This window comes from Stegastes partitus, unplaced genomic scaffold (genome assembly GCF_000690725.1).
Source record: "Stegastes partitus isolate 25-593 unplaced genomic scaffold, Stegastes_partitus-1.0.2 Scaffold982, whole genome shotgun sequence".
Classification (NCBI taxonomy): Eukaryota; Metazoa; Chordata; class Actinopteri; family Pomacentridae; genus Stegastes; species Stegastes partitus.
The window spans coordinates 27,446-53,887 of record NW_007578713.1 but is presented as its reverse complement, the minus strand read 5'-3'; the positions used below and the strand labels follow the sequence as shown (position 1 = coordinate 53,887).

At 40.1% G+C, this 26,442-nt stretch overlaps 1 protein-coding gene across 3 annotated transcripts in view; it reads left to right on the top strand.

Moving 5' to 3' along the window:
- The window catches only part of LOC103366807 (collagen alpha-1(XII) chain-like), a 154,064-nt gene that overhangs the window by 109,778 nt on the left and 17,844 nt on the right, over window positions 1-26,442 (top strand). For all 3 annotated transcript variants that reach the window (XM_008294637.1, XM_008294636.1, XM_008294638.1), the window contains 10 exons: window positions 2,028-2,151; window positions 2,233-2,376; window positions 2,721-2,885; window positions 3,014-3,052; window positions 3,161-3,299; window positions 5,972-6,114; window positions 8,080-8,189; window positions 17,797-17,955; window positions 19,793-19,870; window positions 25,039-25,125. In XM_008294637.1, coding sequence (XP_008292859.1) covers window positions 2,028-2,151; window positions 2,233-2,376; window positions 2,721-2,885; window positions 3,014-3,052; window positions 3,161-3,299; window positions 5,972-6,114; window positions 8,080-8,189; window positions 17,797-17,955; window positions 19,793-19,870; window positions 25,039-25,125 — 1,188 coding nt within the window. The remainder of the gene's footprint in view (window positions 1-2,027; window positions 2,152-2,232; window positions 2,377-2,720; window positions 2,886-3,013; window positions 3,053-3,160; window positions 3,300-5,971; window positions 6,115-8,079; window positions 8,190-17,796; window positions 17,956-19,792; window positions 19,871-25,038; window positions 25,126-26,442) is intronic.

The following is a 26,442-nucleotide window of genomic DNA, read 5'->3' as shown; positions in this document are numbered from 1 at the left end:
AAAGCTCATTGGATACGTGCAATGGAGGAGGCTTACAAAACATCCTCCCTGATACAAATAAAGTAAAATTCAATCAAGTGTAATCAGTAACACCAGAAAATAGGACAAAGCAAACAAGGACAACAAAAGCAGGTAAAAGAAAAACAGAAGGAAGGAGAAGGAAAAATACAAATAAATGAAAAAATGAAATAAAAGCTTTTTTGGCAACATCAATGAAATGGTTTCCAACTGAGTCTTGCAGACATGTAAAGATGATTATATACTGAGTTTTAAGCTGTTCCGGAGAGGGAGCTTTATATCTAAAGGTATATTGACGTTGACAAGTGTGATACTGACCTGTAAAAATATAAATCAAAGTCTGACAATTGATTGCAGAGGTTTTGTTGCTTTTGGTTTGGGAGACCATCAAACATGATAAAAAATAATGCTGCTTTCAGTTGGATTCAAACATGACTCATACTGAAGCTATTCAAACTGCTTCCCATTATAAGAACTTCTCCTAACTTAAAATCATCTCGTAAAGGTAGGATGGATTAGTTGCATCCCAAACAGTCCTATAATGGTAAAAAGAAAGATAAATTATACTGCAATACCAAGCTAACTACCAATCAGAGGATCCACTTTCATCAGTATTCCAGCTGTTGTGTGAAAAATGGGCATTCTCCAAACACTTTAACACTCTGCTTAAAACATTTTAAAAAGTACACGCTGGTGTAATACATTTATAATAGTATTTTGTAATCTACTTGCTTCTTTTCTTAATATCTTTGAGTCACGGCGCCAAGCATCTGTTTCACTTAAAACTAAATCTATTAGGTTTATATTATTAGCTTGTTTGACATCCCTTTAGGCAGTTTTGGCAATTTTTCCAGAATCCTCAAAGACTGTTTGGTCCATCTGGATCAAAAAAAATATTGTTTTCTGCACAATAAAAAGATTTTTAGTCCATTTATTTATCCCAAGTTATAACCAATTTCCTAATCCAAAGAAGATGGGAAAGAGACATGTCTCTATGCTCTCCCTGCTTGTGAGATTTAAAGTGAAACATTTTACTATGCAGTATATTTATTTATTTTAATTGTGGTACACTTTTTTAAAAATTATTTTTATTGTTTAGCATAGTTGGGGCCAAATGTATTTTGTGAATAATTTTAAAGGATTTAAATTAGTCCCCATTGGACTATTACAATGGAGAGATACTGTGACCAAATGTCAGTTTACAGTTTACAGCCTACATTTAAAGTTGTTGGGCAAACTAGAAAATGAAACTGTCTGGGCCACATTCAGTCCACCAGCCATTATTTACACACGACTGATCTATAGTGTTGTGACGTTTGATTATTTAATATTTTCATACAATAAATTAAGTGCGGCCTAATGCACAGGTAACATACAGACGAGAAGAGAAATGGACTCCTGCTTATTTACCTTCATCATATTGAATCATAAACTTTCTTTTGCATATTTTCATACATATTATCTTTATACGTATATGAATATGTTGTTACTCAGTAGTTCCTGGTTGGATTTCCTTTTTTTCCTTTGCCTGTGTTTTGCAGTTTTGCCTCTAGCACCGAATGAATCGACTGAATTGTGATTTAAAACAATACAATTACCAAATTGTAGGGGTGCAGTTGAGGACATGTTTTATGCAACATTTCTGAATCAGTGGTTTTACGATTTCATGCCATGGTAATTTTCCATCACACGTTTTAAATCTGTGACACAATAAATGTTTAACTGAAGCTTGACTGTAAAAAAATATATTGCACTTCAAATGCACTCAGTCAGAATAATAACAATCAGATATTATTCGCAAATCGTTTGGCCCTGTTTACTGCTGTGAAGTTCTTCGTTATTTCTCTATTTTGTAATCCTTTTACTCATTTTACTGTCTTTGATTTAGGAGAAATATGTCCTCTGTTGTTTTATCACTCTAAGTGTTCTTTTGTGTGTTTTCCTTATTAAAGCAAGGCGTAGTCATATTCTGCACTGTGATAATGCGTTCTTGTCATGAATTTCTGCAGGTGTCGTTCGTGCAGTACAGTGACGACGCAAAGACCGAGTTCAAGCTGAACGCTTACCAAGACAAAGGTGTCGCCATGGCCTCACTTTATCACATTCGCTACAGAGGAGGAAACACCAAGACAGGTTCGATCACACGCTGCTCGACACAGTGACAGTCAGCCGTGAACCAGCTGGTGTTCTGACAGTTTTGTTTTTGTTAAACAGGAGTGGCACTGAAACACACATATGAGAAGGCCTTTTCTATTGAGAATGGGATGAGGAGGAACGTGCCCAAGGTGGTCGTAGCTATCACTGACGGACGCTCTCAGGACGAGGTGAAGAAGAGCGCCGCCAAGCTGCAGCATGCAGGTAACGGACACTGAGCGACTAAAGACCATCCCACAGTACATTAGTAGCTTCACATTTTAAACTGCTGATCTGCAGCATGTTTCCAACCTGTTTCCTAGGTGATCACTGCCAAAGCAGATGTTGTTTGTCAGTAAAAAAGCTGAAAGCTGAGTATTTACAGAATAAAGAGAAACAGCCTGTACCAGTCTGAATTACTGAAACCACCCTGTACAAAACTGAAGATGATTTTTATTGCTGTTTTTGGATTGTTCCCCTGACTAAGAATCAAGTGGTGCTGGAGGCACAAATCATACTGATGAACTGTTTCCTGCCAATCAATCTGTTTTCATTCGTCTTGTCCTCAGGTTACAGTGTTTTTGCCATCGGTGTTGCTGATGTGGATTTTGTCGAGCTGCAGGAGATTGGCAGCAAACCCAGCGAGAGACACGTCTTCGTCGTGGACGACTTTGACGCTTTCGACACCATCAAAGAAAACCTGATTACCTTCATCTGTGAAACCGCATCCTCATGTTAGTTTGTGCATCGTCTCCACCAGCAGAAAATGAAAACAACAATTAGCCCAAGAACGGTTTCAGTTTTGTTCAGATGATGAATTTGTGGTCATGGTGTCGTAACTTTCCTTCCATCTTCTTCACAGCTTGTCCCTTGATTTTCCTGAATGGATTCACTTCACCTGGTAAATGCAAATTATTTTTGGAATCATGTTAAAATTCATAGTTTAGCACAAACTAATAATCACTTCTATCAGGAATTCTTCTGTTAAAGAACTGATTTGTTGTTTCAGGTTTCAGGATGCTCGAAGCGTTCAACCTGACAGAGAAGACCTACAGTTACACCAAAGGCGTCTCGATGGAGCCCGGCTCCTTCAACAGTTACACAGCATACAGACTTCACAAGAACGCCTACCTGAGTCAGCCCACTACGTGAGTCTCACAGGACTGTTTAGTTTTGTCTTTATGAGGGGTCAGTGTATCTGTTGGCTGAAAATCAAGCATGTGTGTTTTTATTCTTTGCATTCACAGTCTTCCAGAGTAACATTTGCTATCGCAGTTGCATGATAAGCACATGTGATTTTACATGGAAGCTACTCTAAAGACATAAATTCGTTCTCATAGAAAAATGCACAGCAGCAGGCAGAGCAGGAAAACTTCACTTTATTTTACTTGGAAACACTTACTTTACTTGGGAATAAGACTCAGCTCACAGTGTCAGCACACAGTGGCTCAAACCTGAATGGCAAACCAAGAAATGTGGTTAAAACCACCAGGATATGTTGTAGCAGTTCATTATTTTACCGACACATCATTCATGACTGTAAGGTCTGCATGCTGCACAGCTCCAGAGAGCCAAGGTCCCTCTACACTTTCAGATCAGATTCTGCTCCTCTGGCTTTCTCGTCTCAGAACACTGTCTCAGAGGGTTTTTATTTATATGCGTTTCTAAATGGCTTTAATAAAAGACTGTAAGCTTTTCTACACATATACTTAAAAAGAAGATATCTGCTATTACATTGAAGAATAAACTTTGTCTCTATTCCAAATATAATACAAGACACACTTGCATTTAACAGTTATATTTTCATTGAGCTTTCCGCTTTCGTTACGAGACTCAACAGATGGGCTGTTGGAGGCGGATACTAGCTATTGACTTTATGCCTTTCAGCAAATAGGAAATGCTTCAGCCTTGTAATTTTGTTTTTCGAACTTCTTGTCTACGCCAGAAGTCATGTTGTGTCTCATTGTGCACAACAACATCTGTCTCTTTTGATCACTTTGTGCCTGTGTTTGAGCACACATGTGGCCAGTACTATAATATAATACACAACTGAGGGACTGACAGAGCAGGAAGACGACGAGACACTTTCTCTGATAAACACCAACCTCTATTTAGCTGCGATAATCAGTTCGGTTCTCCTGCACAGTGCTGGGATCAGCTGGTTGTAGCTGGTATTGTAGTGATGCTTTGTGCACAGAATGTGTTTGTTTTTGTTTGTAACAGCATCATCAGAGCAAAACTTGTCTGAATGTTTGTTCAAAATGTCTGTTAATACTAAATTTCTCCTGAACCTTCAAGTTGTTCTCCTCAGTAATATGAAACATTCTGCCCAGCAGCATTTAGGACCGTTTGAGCTCATTCCCTGTACAAACTGGGTCAGCGCATTTACGGCACTCAGTGAGGTCAGACTCAGCTGCAGGTCATGACACAGTTCACCCGGCCTATAAAACCACTTCTCAGTTAATTCTGAAGCTGTTTCACACAACGAGCCTCCGTCAGGCCACTGTGTACAGACGCAGCCACAGACTAGAGTGTTAACACTGGCCACCACCCAACACCAGCCTCCCATGTCCAAAATATCACATGCAACACCAGAGTGGTGGAAAACAGCTTGAGTTTGACTGTTTACCAAGACTTTCCAAAAGTGTAGTGACATCAGGGGGACAAATGGGAAACATCTTGCTACAACATAAAAAAAAAAAAAAAATAGCTATTGGAGGAAAAAGGATGAAAATCACCTCTAACAGACATCAAGAGCTGCAGCTAAAGTACAGTCAGTATTATATGTGAATCAAATTAGGCACAAAGTTGATTCTGGAAACAGCATTTGAGGAAGTACTTTCACGACAGAGTCCATTTAATAGCTGTTCTCAAGCTGCTGGTCATATCGCATATCCTTCTTTAGGAGATGAAGAAACCTTTATTCATATTTCATTGAAGAGATTTGGTCTATTTTAAACAACCGTGGTCAAAACGTAAAACAAGGGGCTCCAAAAAAATGAAGGGTTGACCTTCTGCTGTTAAAGATCATCTTATACGATCAAAAGCTCCAGAACACCTACAAAATGGATCATGACAGTACAAAGTGTCTCTCTGGGTGAGAGGAGAACATGTCTGGAAATTAATATACATTTAAAATAAAAAGGCTTTGTGTACATTGCTTTTTTTTAGCCAGTATTTCAAACCTGGTCTCAGAGAGCTTTGATACCACGTCAAGGATTTTTGACAAATAGGTTCTTAATTTCTTGATTAAAACACGTTTCATCTTCAATAAATGTGTCTTTTAATCTGCAGCTATTAACGTTGATTAGCAACTCATAATTGAGTTTTGGTCCAGATGTCCTGCTGCTCTTTTCTAGGAGACAAGTGGTTAAACGATCTATTGAATAAAAGCGCGACGAAAGATGACCAAGTGTCACGATACGGGATAATCCACAGTCTGACAGCCAAAAAGCCGTTCTTAGTATTAATCTAACTAATACAGCAATAATGAACTATAGACGATGGCTTAGAGTTTATAAACCTTTTACAAACTGTGGCTTCTTCCCCAGTTGTGTCCTGTATGAAAGCATTTGTATTCATGGTTGACTTGTTGTTGTTATTTCACCTGGTGTACAGATGTTGTAACTCCATGCATGAACAGATTTCAGTGAACTAGCAACTTTTGTCACCCTCCTAAGAATATACTTTCACACAGACTATGGTCAGCAACTCCATGACTTTCTGTTGTGCTGGATCAACACTCAGTCTCTCAGTGTCAAGAACAACCATTTGATCCTTACAGTAAATCTAACTTGTCGTCTTTTTGCTCCCTGACCAGAGAGATCCACCCCGACGGTCTTCCCCACGCCTACACCATCATCCTGATGTTCCGCCTCCTTCCCGACACGCCCACCGAGGCCTTCGACATCTGGCAGGTGTCAAGCAAAGATCACAAGCCAGAGACCGGCGTCACTATCGACCGTAAATATCATCCTCTATTCTTATCCTCCGATTGTAAAAACAGGGTAACTGGCATGAAAAGCCAGCGTACAAACGTGTTGTGTGGAGCAGCTGCGCCGTATTGTGCAGTATCTGATCTTGAAGTGAGCTGAGTGGGGTGTAATGAGCCAGCTGTGCCCTCCGGCTGCTTCGGTCTCAGCTGATAACCCAAGCCCTCCCCTTCACCACAGGAGTGTCATGTCATCGAGCTCAGCTGGCTCTCGTAAAGCCACAGTTTTAGTCTGTCAGCAGGGCTCTCCGCTGGGCTCCAGTGACGAACACTTGTCGACTTGAATAATAACTGCTGGATGACGTCAGGCCTCAGATCCTCTACAGAGAGAAGAGAGCACTGCATGATTAAAGGCATAGTTTGACATCGTCAGAAAATGCTTTTTGGCGCGAGAAGACTGACAAACAGAAAGCTGTTTCTCCATGTTCCCAGTCCTGTTGCTAAGCTGAGCTAACCGTAGCTTAAATCCAGTTTTGTATTTAACTGACAAACGTGTTGGTCAGTCACATCATGAAGGTGAAGTAGCTCACCTGAGTGAACCTGCACTAACTTTGTGATCAACACATTGAGTGTTCTAAAACGCTTTTACAGCTTTTAGTAGACAGCTTCTGGTAGAAAGCATCAAGGTTTCATCAGCAGTAAATGAACACAGCTCTGTTATGGCTGAGAACGGACAGTAAACAGTGAAATATGGTGAGATCTGGGGGTAGAAACAGACAGACAATCAGGACGAAGCCATTAAGTTACTGAGACCTGATCACACAGAGACTTTAAGGAGGTCCAGCTTAGTTTGGGTGCTCGTCCTTTGAAGTGAGGCGACAGTGGAAACACATGTCATAACAATATTGGTGTAAGGACAATACTACTGAGGGCTAATTGAAAAACCCTGTAACTCTCTGCTAGAACAAGCCCTCTTCTAAAAATGTCAGCATCTGCTTTAAGATGGGAGGTTCGGCTGGGTGATTTGTGCTCTTATAATATTTTGTGTTTGCATTTGTTGAGTGCAGCGAACTGTGCCCCATTTTTTGGTCATACTCTTCATGTATATATAAAACACATTTAGTTTGGTTTTGAAGGGGCACCTTTGTCATAATGTTTGTAGAATCAGAAAGATCAGAGCATGTATCTAGCAGTAAGAGTTTAATAAAAGTCGACTTGCACTGCGGAAGGGGGTGGATCCAGTGTGTTAAGAGTTAGAATGTGTTGCCATGTTCTGCTTTAGTTCCTCCCAGCCTTGCTTTAATCTCTCTCTTGCAAGTTTTTTTAACTGTGTGGAAGAAACAACATACAGTCATATAATCGCAGGGCTGGATGATATGGCACAATAAATGTGTCAAACTGCACTTGCATGTCTTGATTTGTACTTGCAACAGACTCAGATAAGCTATTTAAACCCTGATATATATTAGTATATATAAATCTACATTTGCTGCTTAATTTAGCTTTATTTGTACATGTCGAAACGCAAAATGAAAATACACTTTACTTACCAGCACCTTGAAACACTTTCTACCTCTAATGTTCTCAAATACTGCTAACATGTGGTTGAATGAAAAGTACTGCAGGATTATGGCTTTGTTGCAGGAGTTTAGCCCTTTATCACCCAAAGCGAGGCAACTCTGACATGTCCAGTTATCAAACGTCTGAATCAGCTATAATAAACTCTAAAAAGCTATTATGATGAAGGGGTTGTTAGCTGGTCAGCCCTGTTTGATTGCTGCTGACGTTTTCTCTTTTTATGGCAAAGATAGTAAAAATTCAATGTTTTCCATGTTTACATGATTATACTTGAGTCGCAGATTTAAAAAAAAAAAAAAAGCTTTAACACATTCAGCTAAAGCCACAGATTTACTCTCAAGATATTGCCTTTAAAACTGAGCCTGTGTATTGGTATAACTGCAGAGACTGATGTGCTTTATCCCTTTTTCTCTGCTCAGCCTCCAGCCAGACGTTGTCCTTCTACAACAAAGACGAACGCGGCGAGATCCAGAGAGTCACATTTGACAACAGCGAAGTGAAGAAGATGTTCCATGGAAGCTTCCACAAGGTAAGCACAGACAAGACTCCTCGTCATTCATCAAAACTGGATTAAAGCAGAACAAAAATGTAACCCGACATCATTAATAGTGCAGAAAAGACTGCATACTTAACCCAGCAGCGATGTTTAAAGCGTAGGGCAACATTTGTCTGAGCAGTGGTCGAAGTCCATATGTGCGTTTTGGGTTTGAATCATATTTAAGTTGAAGAGAACGAAGCTGAAGTCAAATATGTCTTTTATGTTGAATTATGTAACTTTTTTTTCGGGCCAAGGCGTGACTGGGGAATGACACATCAATCGAATCGCTCCTCTTTGTTCTCGCTGGACGTCCCGAGGTCATACAGATACTGCAGATGCCTGAGATTCCAAATGTGTTGTATATTATAGGCAGAGCACCTCACACGCAACTACAGACGTGTTGCTGAAGAGTTATGTCAGCTCAGACAAACAGATGGTCCTCTGCAGGTTGTAAAACGCAGGGCCACGAGTGCTGCAGGTTGAGGCTGAGGCTTCTCAATTATTGATTACATGCAGTTCAAACCTGCATCTTGGACTTGATGGAGGTGGTCATGTTATAAAATGACCAGTAGACAGCCGGACACATTCCTGTTAAGGGGAATAATTATTGTGTCACCTGTAGGAGTTGAAGGTCTCTTTAAAAAGCCTTTGAAGGTGTTTAAAATTAGTTCCTGTTTGTTTCAATTCATTCAATCCCTTTTTGAGATGTTTCAGCACCTTTGACACATAGCAGCCACTTGTTCTCAAACCAAACTTTAAAAAAACCACACTAATGGGACTAAGATATGTTTTTATTACATTTTACAATGGGTGCCTTAATTTCCTTATCTTGAAGACAGTAAATGTTTGAGGCCAATTGTTGTGCTAAAAATATCACTTTTAGACTATCAGGATAGAATGTCAGTATAAATACATACAGTTCTTGAGGTTTTTGTGATCAGCTTGTTTTAAAGCAAGAAATTCCTGGAATTTTTGGGAACGTTTTTTGTTAAAATCTAAAAATCAAAAAATCTGTTAGACTCCTGTCATACATTTGGACGTCGACTTTTTCATTTATTTATGACGTTCTTGACTGTCACTATTTTGAAGTCAGGGACACGGTGTGTTGTCCCTAAAGTATTTCTACAACAGGGCATCGTTCATGAAAATACCAAAATACGAAAAGACCAAAAATACCAGTCTGATCTGTAAATATGTATTTTACATGTCAGCATTCATATTGCCGTTTGTCCCATGGACGGTTCAGTTGGTGATAAACAAAACCAGGTCTTGTTTTGTCTAACCAGCAGTCAAAAACTCAGGGACTCATTTCGCAATGATGCAAAACAGAGAAAACCAGCAAACAATCACACAAAATGCTGAAACCAAAGAAATATTTGTGTTTTAAAAATGGCCGCCCAATAATTTTCTGTTATTTAATTAATTTGTCAACAGCAAATCAGCTCAGCTCAACAGCAAACAGAATATTCTCTTAAATGTTAATGTTCGTTGTTCAATTACAGTTTGTCAAAAGCTTTTTTATGACAATGTCCACTTGCTGAGATTTCCTGAAGCTTTCAACCATGTGTTTTTGTATTAGTGGTAGAGCTGCATTTGGATAATTAAATAATCAGTTTGTCATTTTAAGAGTAAATATATCAGTGTTTGTTGCCTAAGTTTTGATTGGCCAATTGGTAGCAGGAACAAAAAAAGCCCAAACGAGGTAACAGACTTTATACGTTACACGGATAGTGATTAATTATGTCGGCAGAACAATTCAAACTGTGGGTTAGTCACTCATCCTAAAGTTAGATAAATAGATAAATACGCACAATTCGACTTGAAAACAAAATGTTTTGTCTCCTTGCTTGTTTCTTGGACACATTCAGAATCATTGCCAATTCCGTTGGTGTTGCTGCAGCTCTCTTTGTGCATGTGCTTGTAAATTGTATATTTTAAAGGCTCATTATCCGCTGCGGTTTTGTATTTCACTGTATAGTAGCACAGTGTTAACAATGCTACTTACAACATTGTCCCTCAGCCCTGGAACTGAACTATTTAATGATGCCCCCAGAAAATACATAAAGAATTAAATAATTAAATTAATGTAGTCAACTAGAAAAATGTTTGATCGAAGGCAGTCCTAACAGACACATATCCCTGGTTCCCACTCAGTCAGTGTGAGAGTTCAGTGTTGTTCTTTGTCATTCATGATTGTGTAGTTGGTGTCAGTGGGTTTCTGACTGGTGGACAAACCATGTGAAGATCCTGGATTCTGAGGAACCTGTTGTTATTATAGATTATTATAAATCAAACAATTATTCAGTGATTACACTAAACATTAGTTGTAGCTTTACGCAGCATCATAGAAAAGCTTTTGAGGAATGTGAATTTAGTTCTGTAAATGAAAGCTATTACATACAGTTTTTATTGTTATTTAAGCTGGATTATCTGCAGAGATTTAATTTAGTGTTTTGGCAGCACCTTTACGTTACGCTAAAGCCAACATTGGAAGAATAAACAGTAGTTGGTGCACGGGTCATAAAACAAGCTAACTGTTCTTATTTCCTGAAAAAGACTTTCCTTTTCTTTGGCCTGATGTGATTAAGAGAGATTTAGTTTGAGGCACAAACTTTGTGTTGAAGCTCTGGGTTCAAGGCCAGTTTCCACTCAGGGGAACTCTGTTATATACTCTAGAGTAGGTCAAAGTCATGATGCTGATATTGACACTCATTTACGAGACGCACTACTGGGAGAAGCAGTGTGGACAGCCGTGCAACAATATCACAAGCTTTCATAAGCTCTTCTGAGAGCAGGAGACCATTAAAAATGCACTGCACTCCCTGCTGGGACGCTCGCCTGGAAAATATTGGGTCACTGCGATTGCTATTAAACAATTACATCAGAGTAACTGAGGAGCGCCAGCAGGGAGGTGGGACCTCTCCTCACCCACCTCTCCCTGCAGCTTCCTCTCCTCCCGGCTCAGGAGCTGTTTGGGGAGGCAGAGCTTGGTCTTGCCTCTTCTGGTAGCCGACCGCAGAGGAATTCTCGCAATTCTGTGGTTTTACCTCCCAGCGTGCCTCTGAAAGCTGGGTCTGCAGGGCGAGATGTCAGTGTCAGCGTCTCTCACTGAACAGCTCGTAATAATAGTGCAGAGTTTTTCAGTCTGCAAATTACCTGCTGTACTTTGATGGCTGCTGCCCCCTGATAATTCTGCTCCTCTGGGTAGTTTCAGCCATAATTCATTTTTGGCATTGAGTGTCTTTTGCTCCTGCAACTTCTCTTTTCCCTCTGGCAGAAAAATGGATGCAATTGCTGAATCTAAAGTGGCACCTTGGCGTAAATGTTCTTTTAAAAATCTGCACCGTAACCAACGTAATGAATGAAAAGGTGGTGACACGTGTGATTACAGTGGATACAAAGACAAATATATATCAGATGTTTCTGCTTTTTGTGAGAGTCTAGACTAAGACCTTGCGTACTAACAACACATGCAGCTCTTAAAGGACCCCAAACCTTGTAAAAGATTTATCATAGCGAAAAGTGAATTTTCTCAAGCTTCCGACAAGACATTGCGCTCTGAAGTGAAGGAGAATGTGTAGGAGAGGCAGCTGCTTTCCATATTAACACCACCACTCGCCTAGCAGGATTACAGGCAAAAGCCAGAGCATCACATTTAGTTACATCTGCAAATGTGGGTTTGGTTTCTGTAGTGCTTAAATACATCGCTCCAGAGTTTTCCTACACTGGGACCAAGTACATACAATGAGAGTTTAGCACCTTTGCACTCAGGTCTGTAGACTGGATTTTTCTTTCACACCAGACATAAAATGATTTATTGTACAATGCAGGTTCACCAAATCAGAATGACCTGTACCTGTTAAGTGTTTCAGATGTGATAAAACTCTCCATGACCTTCAGGGAGAAAGTGGTACAGAATTGATCCCTGAGGTAAAATTCTTCCCTTTTCTCCCACAGAGATCAGAGGTCAGGCTTGGCCATAAACCCCGGTAGCTGCTAGGACTTCGGTTTCTTACTCAAGGGCACTGCAGCAGGGTGGACACATTTTAGTGTCACCAGGCTCTCTAGCAACTCCCAAAATAATAAAAACAGCTAAACTGAAAGAGCGTTTAAGGATTTATGAGCTGACAGAACTCTTCAGCTGACATTGCAGAAACAAACACAACTGAGAAAGTTTACTTAAACCTGACTGCAGCTGTTGCATCAGATTTACTGAGCTGTTGTCAGTGAAAGATGTCAGGATTCGCCACATCACCACTCTCCAACTCCACTAATCCCTTCCCCTCACGGCACTTTACCAACCGGCTAACTCACCACTGGATGGATCCCTGAAATCCTCCCTCAGATGCGTTTAACAGCAGTGATCAGTGAGTCAGCTCTGTTGTGGATACCTGAAAGGTTTCTGAGCGTCTCAGTGGTCCTACAGGACCAAACAAGGATTATGTGAGCGACTGAAGATCTGTGGTAATAATCAGCCAACGTCAACCAATCTGCGCCAACTGCAGAAAAATAGATTAACCATCCTGCCAGTAGCTGTAACTCAGAGAGCAAGACACAACAAAAAATAAAGATGCTCTGACTAATGGAAACGTCTTGAAGGTTGTTGATCAAACAGAAGAGAAATTTCCAGACTGAATAAAATAACGCTTCTTAATTCAGATGATTTTACAGTTTAATTTGTGGTAAAGGCAAAGAGAGAACAGAAATAAAAAGTGGGAACAGGATTTAGGCTGCGTAAGGAACATTTTGCTCAGTTTTGGTTGATACATTGGACTATTTTTTTCCTCTTTACCGCAGCTATTTAAAGCGGCCTATTTATCACTTCAGGCAGATGTTTTATAGAGTCAGAGAGTTTTATATTTGCGTTGTTAAAATAAGTAAAAACAATGTCATATTCTTCTCTTGTCAGATCACTAGACACCTGCACTCTGTTCCCACCTAACTGTCTGGTTTTGAATATTAATTTAGTCGTCGACTGTTAGAACTCAGAACTGGAATCTATTTTTATTTATTTTAACCAAGTTTTTTTTGCACTTTGAACACATTTACACACATTTAGACATGAAAGCTGCTCAATACAACAACAGACCTGATCTATTGTTCTGAGCAGCTCCATTGAAACCATTTGCACAAGGACCCTTCTAAATTCCTTCTTTACATCCTTGGATTACATTCCTGAAAGCTCAAAACTTAAAAGGTTGAGATTTAATGTCACTCAGTTTGACTGAAATAAATTCAGGTTGAGTCACAGCAGGTAAGCGTGAAACTCGTCCTGCTGACCTGAGGGCAAATGAAATCTTCCATCTGCAGTGAGGTCATGTATGACCTCAGCACAGATGACCATTTTCATCCTTCTGTAACAGCTTGTAGCTCAATGTTACATGCAGACGTCCATCTGAATGGTTAAAGGGACATTCCAAAAGTGGCTGACGAGCCTGTAAAACACAGATTGTATTCAGATCCTCTTTTCCTTACAGTAGAAGCTCAGTGGAAGACTACCTTGTTTTATGTCTGACCATTACTATGACTTTTTTGCTGTAGCCACACTTTAAAAAGTAGTATTTTTAAACAATAACACCAATCTTGACCCATGGACAGGCTCTCCTACTGAAGACAAGATATACATCTTTAAAAGTAACTCACAAATGTCTTGTTTATTTGAAAAAATGTCTAATAATTTCCCAAAAATTCCAGATAGTGCACTCAAAGGTCAGTGTTTCTTAAGACAGAGGTAATAGTGCATTTGTATTCTGTCAGGCTTAGGATACAACCACAGCAATGTAAAATGCAGAATATACAAGTCACATCATTTTAATAATGTAACCTTTAACAAATAGCAGATCTTTACTTTACTTTGAAACTGTATTCCTTCCATGAGTTTTCAACGTGAGATTCACTGATTCAAAGTCATTGCACAAAGTGAAAGTTTAAACTTCACATCTCTTTGATGTTAAAGCTGATTGTTTAATCAAATCCAGATTCTCAAAGGTTTTTCGTCGTTGGAAAAAAAAAAGCTACTTTAAACATGAATGAAGTTCTGTATGCAGCACCGCCTTTGTTTTGGCAGATTGATGCCTGTATTAAATGATATTATCCTCAGCAGGGACAGACATCCACATGAGATTGATACGTCAGTTTGTGTATTACAGGAACAATGCATCACAGATTCCTCTAAATCGCAGAGGATTTTCCAGCCTGACGAGAATAAAAGTGCTGAATGCTTTCAGCTTTGGCAGGAACGTGTTCGCTTTCAAATATTGGCAGCTTCAGTGTGACTATATCGGTGTTGTTACTGGCTTTTAAAATCCATATCTCCTGAAGTCCAGCGTCTACAGACGAGCGCATCCTGCTGAAGTGTTGAGAGCGACACGCTGAAGCTTTAACGGTACCTGCTGACTTCATGAAAGCTGCTGAGCATCAGTTGAATGTCTGAAATCCAAAGTGTAAATGGAAACAGTGCTGTGCTTCCCTCCCTGAAGTCCTTCTTGGACGTCTCGGTGTCTCTGCGGTCTGTTAAACATGCCTCTGCATTTCCGCCACTGACTGACCACAAGTAGCAAGCTGTGGCTGCTGGGGCTGCCAGCGGCCGCTCCGTGGCTTTGTAGAGGCCACGTTTTCCCTCCTTACAGCTGGACTCGCTTCGACAGGCCGCTGCCTCACAGGGGCCGGCTTCGAGGAAAAGGCGGCACTCATGCCTCACCTCAAAATGACGACATGAGGCGATGTGGTGAGGGAGATCTGAGTAAGGAGAAATGCAAATTGCGGTATTGTGTGTACAACAGAGCTGCCTCAGTTATTTTGCAGTTTGGAGTTGTAAGATGTCCATCAATGAGGTGGAAGGAAGGAATTTTGGTGAGATTTGGACTCTGGAGGGTGATACATTTCCAGCTGAAAGTGGATTGCTGGTTTAAATAGAGGAATCATTGAGATGTGAGCAGAATATCAGAGTAGATGAGGAAACAGTTCATTCAAAAACCTCCTAAATGGATTTGTTTTACATTAACTGAAATAGCGCTCTGATGTGGTTCTTTGAAATAGTATCGGTGCTGACGATGACCTTATTCAGTGGATCAGCCAGACATGAGTTTTCTTTTATTTCTGTAAAACGTCTGCTGAAACCCTGCCTTCATTTGTTGCATGTGTTTCACAATAAGCTCCTTAATTAAAAAAACAGAATTGAAATACTGAATTACTGTGATGTTGAATGTGCAGACAGTGCCACTCACAGATGACTAAAATTAACACATTTTCTTTCTTTCCACTGATTCCACTCGCTCAGCTCAGCTCAGCATACCAATCTGATATCAGCGCTGTTTTCCTCAAAATTGTAAACCCGTAAACTCCATGTGTGGAAGCACTGGGAATATTTTTATGTAAGGTAATTCAAGGTCAGCGTTGCTCTGGGACTAAATTCAAGATTCTGCAGCGCATAAATGATACTAATAGCTGACACATTGACTTTTATAAGGAAAGTGACATCTGTATTCAACGTGGATAGATATCCATCATAGCATAACGAGGGTTGAGTTTCAGGTCATACTGGCAGAGATCCTGGGTTTCTGCACTGACATCAGCCCAGAAGTCTTGTGTCCGTGCACTGCTACCAAACCAGCATGTGATACTGGTGCATTCCTAACCAAGAATTTACTTTTATGAAAGTACTTTTTTAAAACCTTTAGTGTGGAAGTCGTCCTAAATCATTGCATTTCTAAAAATTTTAAATCTTTGGTAACCATGGGGCTCTTGAACTGATGAACAAGTGGCATTTACATGCTGAGATGCTGCAAAGTGCCAATAAAAGAGAAGAAAGAAGAAGTCAGTCAACATGGGAGTAAAAAGTGTAGCCTTTAAAATAGTTTAGTATCTACCTTGCAAGTGTTTTATGTGAAAAAAGAAACTACACCTATGTTAAAGTTAAAGAATTCCCACTTACCCACTTCTTAAAAACAATAACCAGGTTCTAGTTCTAGTTCAGACTTAGTTCAACCACTGAACTTTCTAAGAGCCGGTTTGCTTCTCCACAGTCTTGAGAGCTGCTATAGAGCCACATCAGTACAGCATTGTGTAGGTCTGTTTGAACAGCAGCTTCATTACTGAAGCTTCCCCCAGTTTGTTCTCAACTTCTGTCGAGGACCACAGTGCAAGGAGACAGTTTGTCTTTCCCTCAGACCACTGCTGGAAACCTACTGACATAATTATTCGTTTCATTTTTCCTGCCGTTTGATGTTTTGATGTTGCCAGTCTGAGTTTATGAACGCTGTTTGCAAATGGTTTATACATTGGTGTTTGCAAAAGCATTTAAGAACACCAGTTGGCAATAATAAAGCAAAAAAAAAGAGAGGAAATATGACCTAATTGGCTTTCCACACACTGCTGCTTCGATTTCACGTGCAAGCTGAAGCTCTGGTTCTTCTTCCTTTTTGGATTAGACATACGAGCTCTGTTTTTTTAGTTGATCTTATTGGCTTCTGGCCACTGATGTGAGCAGTTCTCAGTTCCTGACCAGCAAAGATTTGCTCGAAATGTAAAGAGCTGTTTCAGGATGCGGCACCGGCTCTGAGCGAGCCCTCACACTGCCTTAGTAGTAACTGTGTGCCCGTGAGTGACTTAACAAAACTCCACAGGGAAGCCTGGTAGCACACAGAAGCTCAAGAAACATTTATCTTCTTAGCAACTAGAGTCAACAAAACACAGTGGAGCTCTTTAGCAGTTTGTTTTTATTGAGAAGCATGTAATAAGGGGACTTAAGTGTAATTAAGTGGAAGTTTTTTGCCTCAGCTATCCTGCTGACTCAGCAGGATGAGCACAGCATCAGCTCTGACTCACCAGCAGTGTGTTGTGCTATCTATAAAATGAGTGTGATGCTGTGTCCATCCTCAAGTCAGAAAAAAAAGAATATGAAAGAATGACATAAGAAAGAATGATGATTGAGATGTTTTCCTGTTAGTGAATTTCATACAGTGGAGCAGCATTGTATAGATTTTACATTTTTGGTGACAATAGCATCAATTTAAGTTTATTGCTGGCAGGTTTCCTGAGTTTAGCTAATGCAGTTGCAATAGAAGCCGTTCTCTTCAAACATCCCTGTACTGTTTTCCAGAAACCTTAGCAATGTAATAAAAGTGTAGTTGTTGGGACATTTGGCATCTTTAAATGAATATATCACATAACAACTTGGGAAATGAAGAAGTGATGATTTCATTCTGAATTACTCATATTTGCACAGAATCAACTGGAAGGTCAAATTTAAACCAGTGCATGAACTTCTATACAATCAATCCTTTGATCTGGTCTTTAATATCTTGCTTTGTGCAGCAGTGATGTAGCTCTAATGGAGCACTCCTTCTTTTTGAATGAATGGAGAGGAAGTACTGGTTTTCCTCCCGAGTGTGCGCTCGTACATTCCATCCGAGTTTCAATAAACAGAACTACAGTGAAGACAATCGTGCACGTCCACCCTCAGCTCAGCCTCTAAATCCAGACCTGACATAACCTAATAATTTGCAGGCCACAAGGATAAAAACCAGATACAAGAGTTGGTCACAGAACAAAGAATGTGCCAATAAAATTTCTTCTTCTTTTCTTTTTCTCCCTGTAGCTCCATATCCTGGTTTCATCCACCGGCGTCAAACTCAACATCGACTGCCAAGAAGTGGCTGAGAAGGAGATCAAGGCCGCTGGAAACACATCCAGCGATGGCTACCAGGTTCTGGGCAAGATGTCCAAGTCTATCGGCTCCAAAGGACAATCAGCAACTGTAAGTTAGCTCTTCACAAAGGAGACAGGGAAAAAGCTTCACCTTTGAGTGGACACGGACTTTAAACTTTAATTTTTTTTGTTTGTAATCTGCAAACGGTGCAAAAACCTAACAACAACAGTTAAATGTGGTGAAGAGAAATATGATTTTTACAGAGTAAAACCCCCACAAGCTCAGCTGCTGCCTGACTGTCCAGCAGTGAGGAATGCCATTCAAAGTTTTGTTTATCACAAGCTTCTGGAAGCAAATTGTTGGGGCATCCTGTATCTCTCCTTTGTGTTGTTGTACAGTAGCAACAACACAACAACAGTAACATTTACAGCTATTCAAAACAGGGTGTGATACAGTGTTAGCATGGAGCTGCTATTTCTGGACAGAGTGACTGCTCAGGTGTTAATAAAACTAGACAACCACATGATTTTCAGTCTAGATTAACCTTGTTATTGGGATTGACTGGTTTAAAATGGATGCACAATTTCAAATCGTAATGTGAAACAAATCAATTAGCAAATTGTGAAGACTGCAGTATATACTACTAATATTATTAGTATATTACGCAGCATGTCTGACCCAGGGAGTAAACTCTCATGTCAGTGACCCTACGAATTCCTGCAGTCTTCCTTGTGTGACAGTCAGAGTTTTGAAGATACCTCTTGGTAATGTTCCACCACATGTTTTAAGTCTATTACACAGTTCATATTGGACTGAGGCTTGACTTTACAAAAGCATGTCCCAGATCAAATTGCAATCACAACCACAGAGAAATTACAGTTGGACATTTTCCCTAAATCATTCAGCTACTTGTCATTACTTTCTTGATTTGCTGATCATTAAACCCAGCACTTATAATCAGATTATAACCTCTTCATAAATAGCGAGTAATAATCGAGTTGCACTCAGAGATGACATTCAGTGCAGCTGCTTTATTTTTAATACTTAGAATTTTGCACAGCGACGGATTGAAGCTCCACAACTTTAAATGATGTCATAATTTTGCAATGTTAGATTTATGATGATCTCTTCTTCAAAATCATTATGGTCTCTAATTTTGTACTTAAAAACAGTTAACCTGTGTATACAAGGATGCGTTTGATTCACAAACTAACAGTTAAGAAAATAGGTTGCATATTGAAATTTGCATCTGTATTTTTAACAAATGCATAATAGCAGGAGTGTACTTTTTGCAGGCATTATGTTTCAATGTTATGGTTCAGTAGATTAGCAGAATATCGTCTCTTCTCAGCTTCACACAGAGACTGATCAACCTAACGTGTTTTGTAGCAACATTATTTAAATGTTTATCTGTTGAATATAACGGCAACATAATTAGAGAAGAATCTAAAGTCACTCAGTATCTCACACGACTGACTAAGATTAGCCGCTGGTCGTACATACAGGTGAATTTTATTAGTATGAGAGGCAAAATGTTGTTTATCAACTGAAATTACTGTACGCTCACTTCAAAGAAAGCCTTTTAAAGCTCAGTCTCAGCTCTCTGTTAAGGTTTAAAGCTGAACGCAGTCGACAGCATTTCATAACATCAGCAGCAAGTTTGGAGATAATTTGAGGTTTCTGGGACACTAACAGAATGATTGGTTGGACTAAATTCAAACAGACGCTAAAATGAGGCTATTTTACATGGCACCGCATGTGAGGCCATCAGTGTGGTTGTAACTCGAGCTGTTCCTGCTCTCCCCGCGGCTGATGGGACTCGGCTGTGCTGCATTCTCTGCTGTTTTTTCCTGTTTGTCCTCTGGGAGCTGTGAAGGGCGTATCAGAGACACGTGTACCACAACACCATTTCCATGTTTTTTTTTTCTCTCCCCCTTCTCTACAGTTCCAGCTCCAGATGTTCGACATTGTCTGCAGCTTGGCTTGGACCAGCAGGGACAGATGTTGTGACCTCCCATCAATGGTAAGGGAACCTCCAGGAAACTGGGGAACTTCAAGCTATAGGCAGTTCACAAACTAAAGGACGAACTGAACCCCAGACGGCTACAGCGAGGGGATCTGGTGGTTCTGCTGCACTGTGAGGGTCATTTTGCTGCCAGGGTTTGGGTCCACTTGTCTCCTTAGAGGAACGAGTCATTGCAAATTAATAGAAAGCTGTTCTGAGTGATTACCTTTACCCTATGATGAAACTTTTCTATCCTTATGGGAATGGTGTATTCCAGGAGGACAATGTTCCATCCAGAGGGCACGGGGGGTCACTGAATGATTTGATTAAAATAATCTGAATCATATGATATGGCCTTCGCACTGACCACAGCAGGTTAAACAGCTATGATATTTTTGATCAGTGTGTTGGCTAGCCCTCTCCACCACCATCACCAAAACACCAAACATCAGAATATCGTTTGGAAAAATGGTGTTCATCCCTCCAGTAGAGTTACAGAGATTTATAGCATCAATTCCAAGGGGCACTGATGCTGCACTGGGAGCTTGTGGCGCTCCAAAACCTCACAAAGGCTCTTTATGTTTGTTTTTCCGCTGTTCACCAGCCCTTAGGAGTCTTCTAGTGCCGTCTCACTTCTTTAACCTGCAGCCAACAGCTGAATGATGGTAATAAACAGGCTGTAGCTTCAGCTTTACCGTCCAGATAAACAACTGTTCTGGGGCGCATCTTCTCTGCTTTGAAATCCAGTTGGATTGCGCATTATAGAAAAGAGTAATGGAGTTTTTGACCTGCAGAGTGACAGATTCTGAATTCAACCTTAAACAAAAAGCTATAAATAAGTGAAAAAGATTATGTGGATTTTTTATAGTTCTGATTAGACGTATGCTTTCGATACTTTTTTTTTTTTTTTTCTATCTTAGAGTAAAGAAAATGTTGGTTCCAGCTATAGTGAAGTCATCTTGACAAGTGAGGCTCAAATAAAACACAAGGCGACATTTAACTTTATACACACTGTCCTGACATGATCTCTGCGTCCAAGAGAAACACCCCCAAAATCTCAAAACCTCCCATCTGCTTGTTCATACGTGCATATGTTGCTGTTTGTGTCTACATCTGCGCTGCATCTTGTGGATGTTGATCATCGTCTTAAAGAACCTATTTTTTCTCTGACTTTTGCATTAAAGTAACCAGGCTATAAGACAGTGCAAAAATGTTTAACGGAGCGTTTTGTTGCACTAAGTAATTACAGCATCCTGATAGTAAAACCCAGATGAGTGTGTTTGTAGCGTAACTCTCAGCTGTCAGCGGGCAGAGTGTGTCCTTGATTTTTAGACTCTGCAGCAGATCAAAGCACAGGACTCATAATCAAAATCAGAACCGGCTCAAATCACAGAGAAAAATAAACAGCGTATATATGATACATAGTGCGAGTGTGAGCCAGCTGATACATCTGACGAAAGAACAATGCAGCGTGATATATGACACAAAACACAAGACGTCTTTCAGAACTCGAAAAGCAGCTTAGAATCATAAATTCAGCAGCGTTTTGTGAAGCATTCTGAAGCAAGCACTAAAGAAAGCTTTTACAACCGATGACATTTTCTCAGCTGGGGTCGCCTTTTCTGTCAGTTACATTAACAGTGTGACTACATTTTATCCACCAGCTTCAGAGCTAAGATCTGGACGGTGAACTAGATGCAACATAGACACGAGCAGCCTGCTGTCATTTCTGTTGCTGTGCAGTTTTACATGCCAGTGACTCACCTTTAATCCTCACATGAGTTCTTAAAACCAAATATTACAACAGATGAGATGACATGCCATCACAGAGGTTGTTTAAATGAGATGCAGCAACTTAACACCAAGAATTAATCCTTTACATCAACGTGTTTGTCGCTGCATTGTTCGAAAAGCTTTCGGACTCATGAGAGATGCTGTCTGTCTGTGTCCTCTATGTTGAGATACAAGTTTCAGCTACACATTGGTTCATGTGTGGCGATTTCCTCATTCCATCCATCCATTATCTATGCACCGCTTAGTCCTCGCTAGGGTCGTGGGGGGCTGGAGTCTATCCCAGCTGACTCAGGGTGAAGGCAGGGGACACCCTGGACAGGTCACCAGTCTATCACAGGGCTACACTTAGAGACAGACAACCAAGCACACTCACATTCACACCTACAAACAATTTAGAATCACCAATTAACCTCAACATGTTTTTGGACTGTGTGGGAGGAAGCCGGAGAACCCGGAGAGAACCCACGCTGCACGGGGAGAACATGCAAACTCCACGTAGAAAGATCCCAGGTGTTCTCACCGAGATGCAAACCAGCGACTTTCTTGCTGTGAGGCAACAGTGCTAACCACCAAGCCACCATGCAGCCCCGATTCCCTCATTCTTAGATTATAAACTGATTTGGTTTAAATAGGAATGTAATTAAATTACATTAGACATAATACTCTGTATCTATACCCTTAATTCATTAGTTTTTCCTTTCTACAGTTCCTCTATATTTAGCTGAAAGCTCAGTCAGAGTCATATTTGCGTTTTGAGATTTAGGTCTATTTTACCTCTGTTTTTGGTCTCTACTATCTCGCAAGGAAAATTTTTGGATCTTTAGTCTTAAATGCTTTGCTATGTTCACCAGCTCGTCTTTAACTGTGTGGGACTTGTTGGCTGTAAAACTCTTCAAGAGAGCAGGAAGATCCTATAACTATCGATAGAGACGAGGAGGTCTTAAAAGGCAGGAGATATTTTTTTCTGTGGATGTAACCATTTGGTTTAGTGTAAATCTAAAAATATGTATTGGTGCAGCTTTAAATCCTCTTTAAGGTGCTGGCTGATGGTGTTGCTATATCTGATATGAACAAACAATCTGGCGAGGATGCTGTTATCATGAAAGACATGAATGATGGCAACAGCTTCAAGACCTAAAACCCTGAAAGAAAGATAGATTCTCTAATTTAGTTAGTTGCAGCTTTATGCAGACCTTTAAGGCAATGCAAATATAAATGAAATATCAAAGTTTAATAGATATCGTTCAGGATTTGTAGGGAACATAAAAAACACACAGCAACATATTTACAATAACTATTCATGGCAGATTTAAACATTAACTCCTGTGAAAATGCATCCTGGTCTTTGTCAGGATCTCCTTGGGGCTAAAAGAGAGGAACATTTGTTTTAAGGCAGTTAAACGTTTGGACATCAGCAACAGCTACAGTATGAGACTTTTAGATGCAGCACAGTTCAGGCTGTTGTTCAGTGACTGGACTCTGGCGTTTCTCAACGTGAAGGTTTCTCACTTCAGTCCCAGCAGAGATCTCCAGAGACGGCGTAACAAATAAAGCTTTGTCTGAGCACAGCACGTCTCCAGTTGGACGTCCAAAACATTCTGAAAAGAATTCAACTGGTGGATTATTATCTCAATTGCAGCAGAACAGGGACAGCTGCTTGATTGGGCTGTTGTGCTGACGGTTACAAATGATCCAAAGTGAACGGATCAGTGTGGACTCAGTGGAAATACCCACCCAGTCTGCAGGAGTTTCACATCCATGTGAAGTAACTGTCCTGTGTGAATGGAAAAATCTACAGTAAAGATGAGCAACAGTAACTAAAAGACCAACAGCCAGAACTTTATTTAATCACTAAAGCCTCAGTAAAGATTGTACATATAGAGTTTATAGTTGGTACAATTAATGTAAAGTCATTTTAGGGCTCTTTCACAGGCGACACTAGCCAAGTAGGACAAGAGTTATCGGATATGAGAGGTTGGATGCCGCCCAAAAACAGGTATACAGTATACAAATGTGCTCAGTTTGGTGTAGAGTCCTCTGCTTGTGCCGCATTTATTCTGTGCTTAAACAACAATGAGGTTTTATAACAGCAAAAATGAACTAAAGAACTGAGCAACAACAGATAGCAGCTACTTAAGAAAAAAGTGACATTTTGGGAGGTATGCTAATGTGAAAAGATAAAAACCAGTTGTCATGTCTGTGTGTTAAATATGAATTAAGACGGATTTCTGTAGCATAACGACTGGTGGCAGGGAGAAACCACGAGCCTGTCTAAAGGTGAAAAATCAGCCGAGCAACACCTATAAAGCTCCTGTTAACATTTAGCCAGTGATTTATCGATGATCTCAAAGTGAACCATAAAGAAGCAGATGTGAGATTTTCAGGAGCTCTTCATATTGAAGTGCTGCTAATAGTTCTGTATTTGACAGGATTATGACTACAAAAAAAGTTCTATTTATGAATTCATCTGCTAATTCTTTTTTCAGTTTTTTAATTCAATTGGTCTGTGGTGATCTTAATTGTCTCCTCAAACATCTTGTTTTGTCCAGCTATCAGTCCAAACAAAGAGGCATCACATCATCACTTTTAAGTAACTTGGAAATGTTTGGCTTTTTTGTTTTTAAAAATTGTTGTCAGTTGATTAATCAGCTCATGTTGCTGCACTAGATGACATATTGTCCCTTGCACCTGGACTTGGTGGATTTTTTTTTTTAATGCTTGTGCCTTCTTAAAAAGTCCTTTTTCCTCCTCTGCACTCAGTTCAGGAGGCTTTAAGGAGTTTTGGGTTCTTAAAACAGTTTTACTATGGTTTTACTTTCGAAAATCCTTAATTTCATTGTCGTGCTGAAAACTCTGAAGCAGAAAATGTACCTCCTCCTGGAAAATCACCCAGGGTGCTGTCACTGTGCCCACAGATTTGTTCTGGTTTTCTTTGTCGGTGGAGCGGCTCCAGTAAACGTCACTGCAGGGCATTGCAGATCACAATCTTGGCTCTGCTGTTCGTCTTGTGTAAGAGTTTCACCTACAGATTCGCTGTCTGGAGTCTGGAGGTGCATCCAGCTTTGGGAAATATTTTTCAGGGGCACACAAGGACAAAATGTGCTTCAGGAAACAGCAGTTCTACTTTTTGTTGTGGAGCTAGACATCTTTTTGTGATGCTCACTCAGTTTAAGACAGTGACTGGTAAAGCCTGATGTCCTGAACCATGACTGTAAGAATCATCTGCTGCAAATGAAGCGACACGGACACTATTAGATGTGAACTCCTGCCCAAGTTTAATGAGCTGGAACTTGGATCGTCTTTGATTCAGTATGATTCACTTCACTTGGTGTCTCATCTTTCTCTTTCTGTTGTTGTTTGACTTTTGAATTGTCTGTTTTCTTTTCCAACAGAGAGATGAGCTGAAGTGTCCCTCTCTTCCCAACTCCTGCATCTGCACCTCAGAGGCCACCGGGGTGCCGGGGCCTCAGGGACCAGTGGTGAGAGTCACCTCTATCTACCTTTAGCCTCTGTATTTCTCTATGTATCTCTAAATTCATTTATTTCCCGCATTGTAAAGACTTTCTGGACTTAAACTACATTCATCTAGGAGCTCAAACTTGTCTCCTATGCTAACATACAGCAGGATGCATAACTCTGATTGGATTATGTTTATTGGCAATGATTTTTTCTAGTTTAACTGAAGCTACTTTATTTTACAACACGGATGTAACAGAAATGTGGTAGTTAGTACCAGAACTACTGAAATGCTACAATTCTTGCTGCTAAATTTGATGCAAAAAACAATCACATTAATGTATTTCAACATATGCTGCACAGACGCAGTGCTATCACATGCTCAGTGATGTATTATGACAGACTCAAGGTTAATGACTTACAAATGAACAATGAATCAGTTTAAAATCTAAAGACTATACGTGATGCAGCATATCTGAAACAGGATTTAAACTGTTGTGCCAAAGGTTTTACAAATTCACACTGTCCTTGTGTGCAAGTCATGCTTTTGATAGTAGACGCTCCTTCATGTTTTAAATCCATCACACCGTAAATATCGCACTAAAACCTGACTTTAAAAAGTGATATCAAATCAAAACTTGAATATTTTTTTAAAAAACCACAATGAAATATTTTCCCCAAATTGTTCAGCACTCGTACGTACTGTGACTAAACTAGCAAATGTTACCCTTTGTAAATGCTGTGTGTGGAGCATTACTACAACAGATGCAGCTGTTACAGTCCAGAAACAGTAGCAACTATGACAACATTGTTGGTAGCATTAAGTAAGAACTGAAACGCTCTCAGCTTAAATGCTGCGAACAGATCTGGATGTCTGTCTTTGAGCCACTTAGATAAGTTTGAAATGTTTCCTCCTTTGTAACACAGTTTGCATTCTGGTTTTTAAGTCAGTCAACAGACCTGTTTCTCCACCTGCTGCAGCCTCAACATGTGTTGTTGTTGTCCAGTATCTCAACACCTGCAACATCTATAGGTGGCATCAGGTTTTTAGAATTTTGGCATCAACCAAAGTACTGTACATCCTGCTACTGTAGTTCAGTTTAAAAGTACTTAACAGCAGCTTTATCCTTACATTATTGCAGTCAGAGGGAGGAGAAGGAGGTTGGAGGTTCATCCATCAACTGTCAGACAGGCACCACAGTTTACCTTCTCCCCTCTCTTTAAAGACTTTATGAGGCATTGCAAAGAGGTTTCCCGTGGTTAATGTGCCTCAGGGCGCAGTATTCTCCCTTGTACAACATACAGTATTTAAATAACCATAAATATCCAGACGTGGGAGA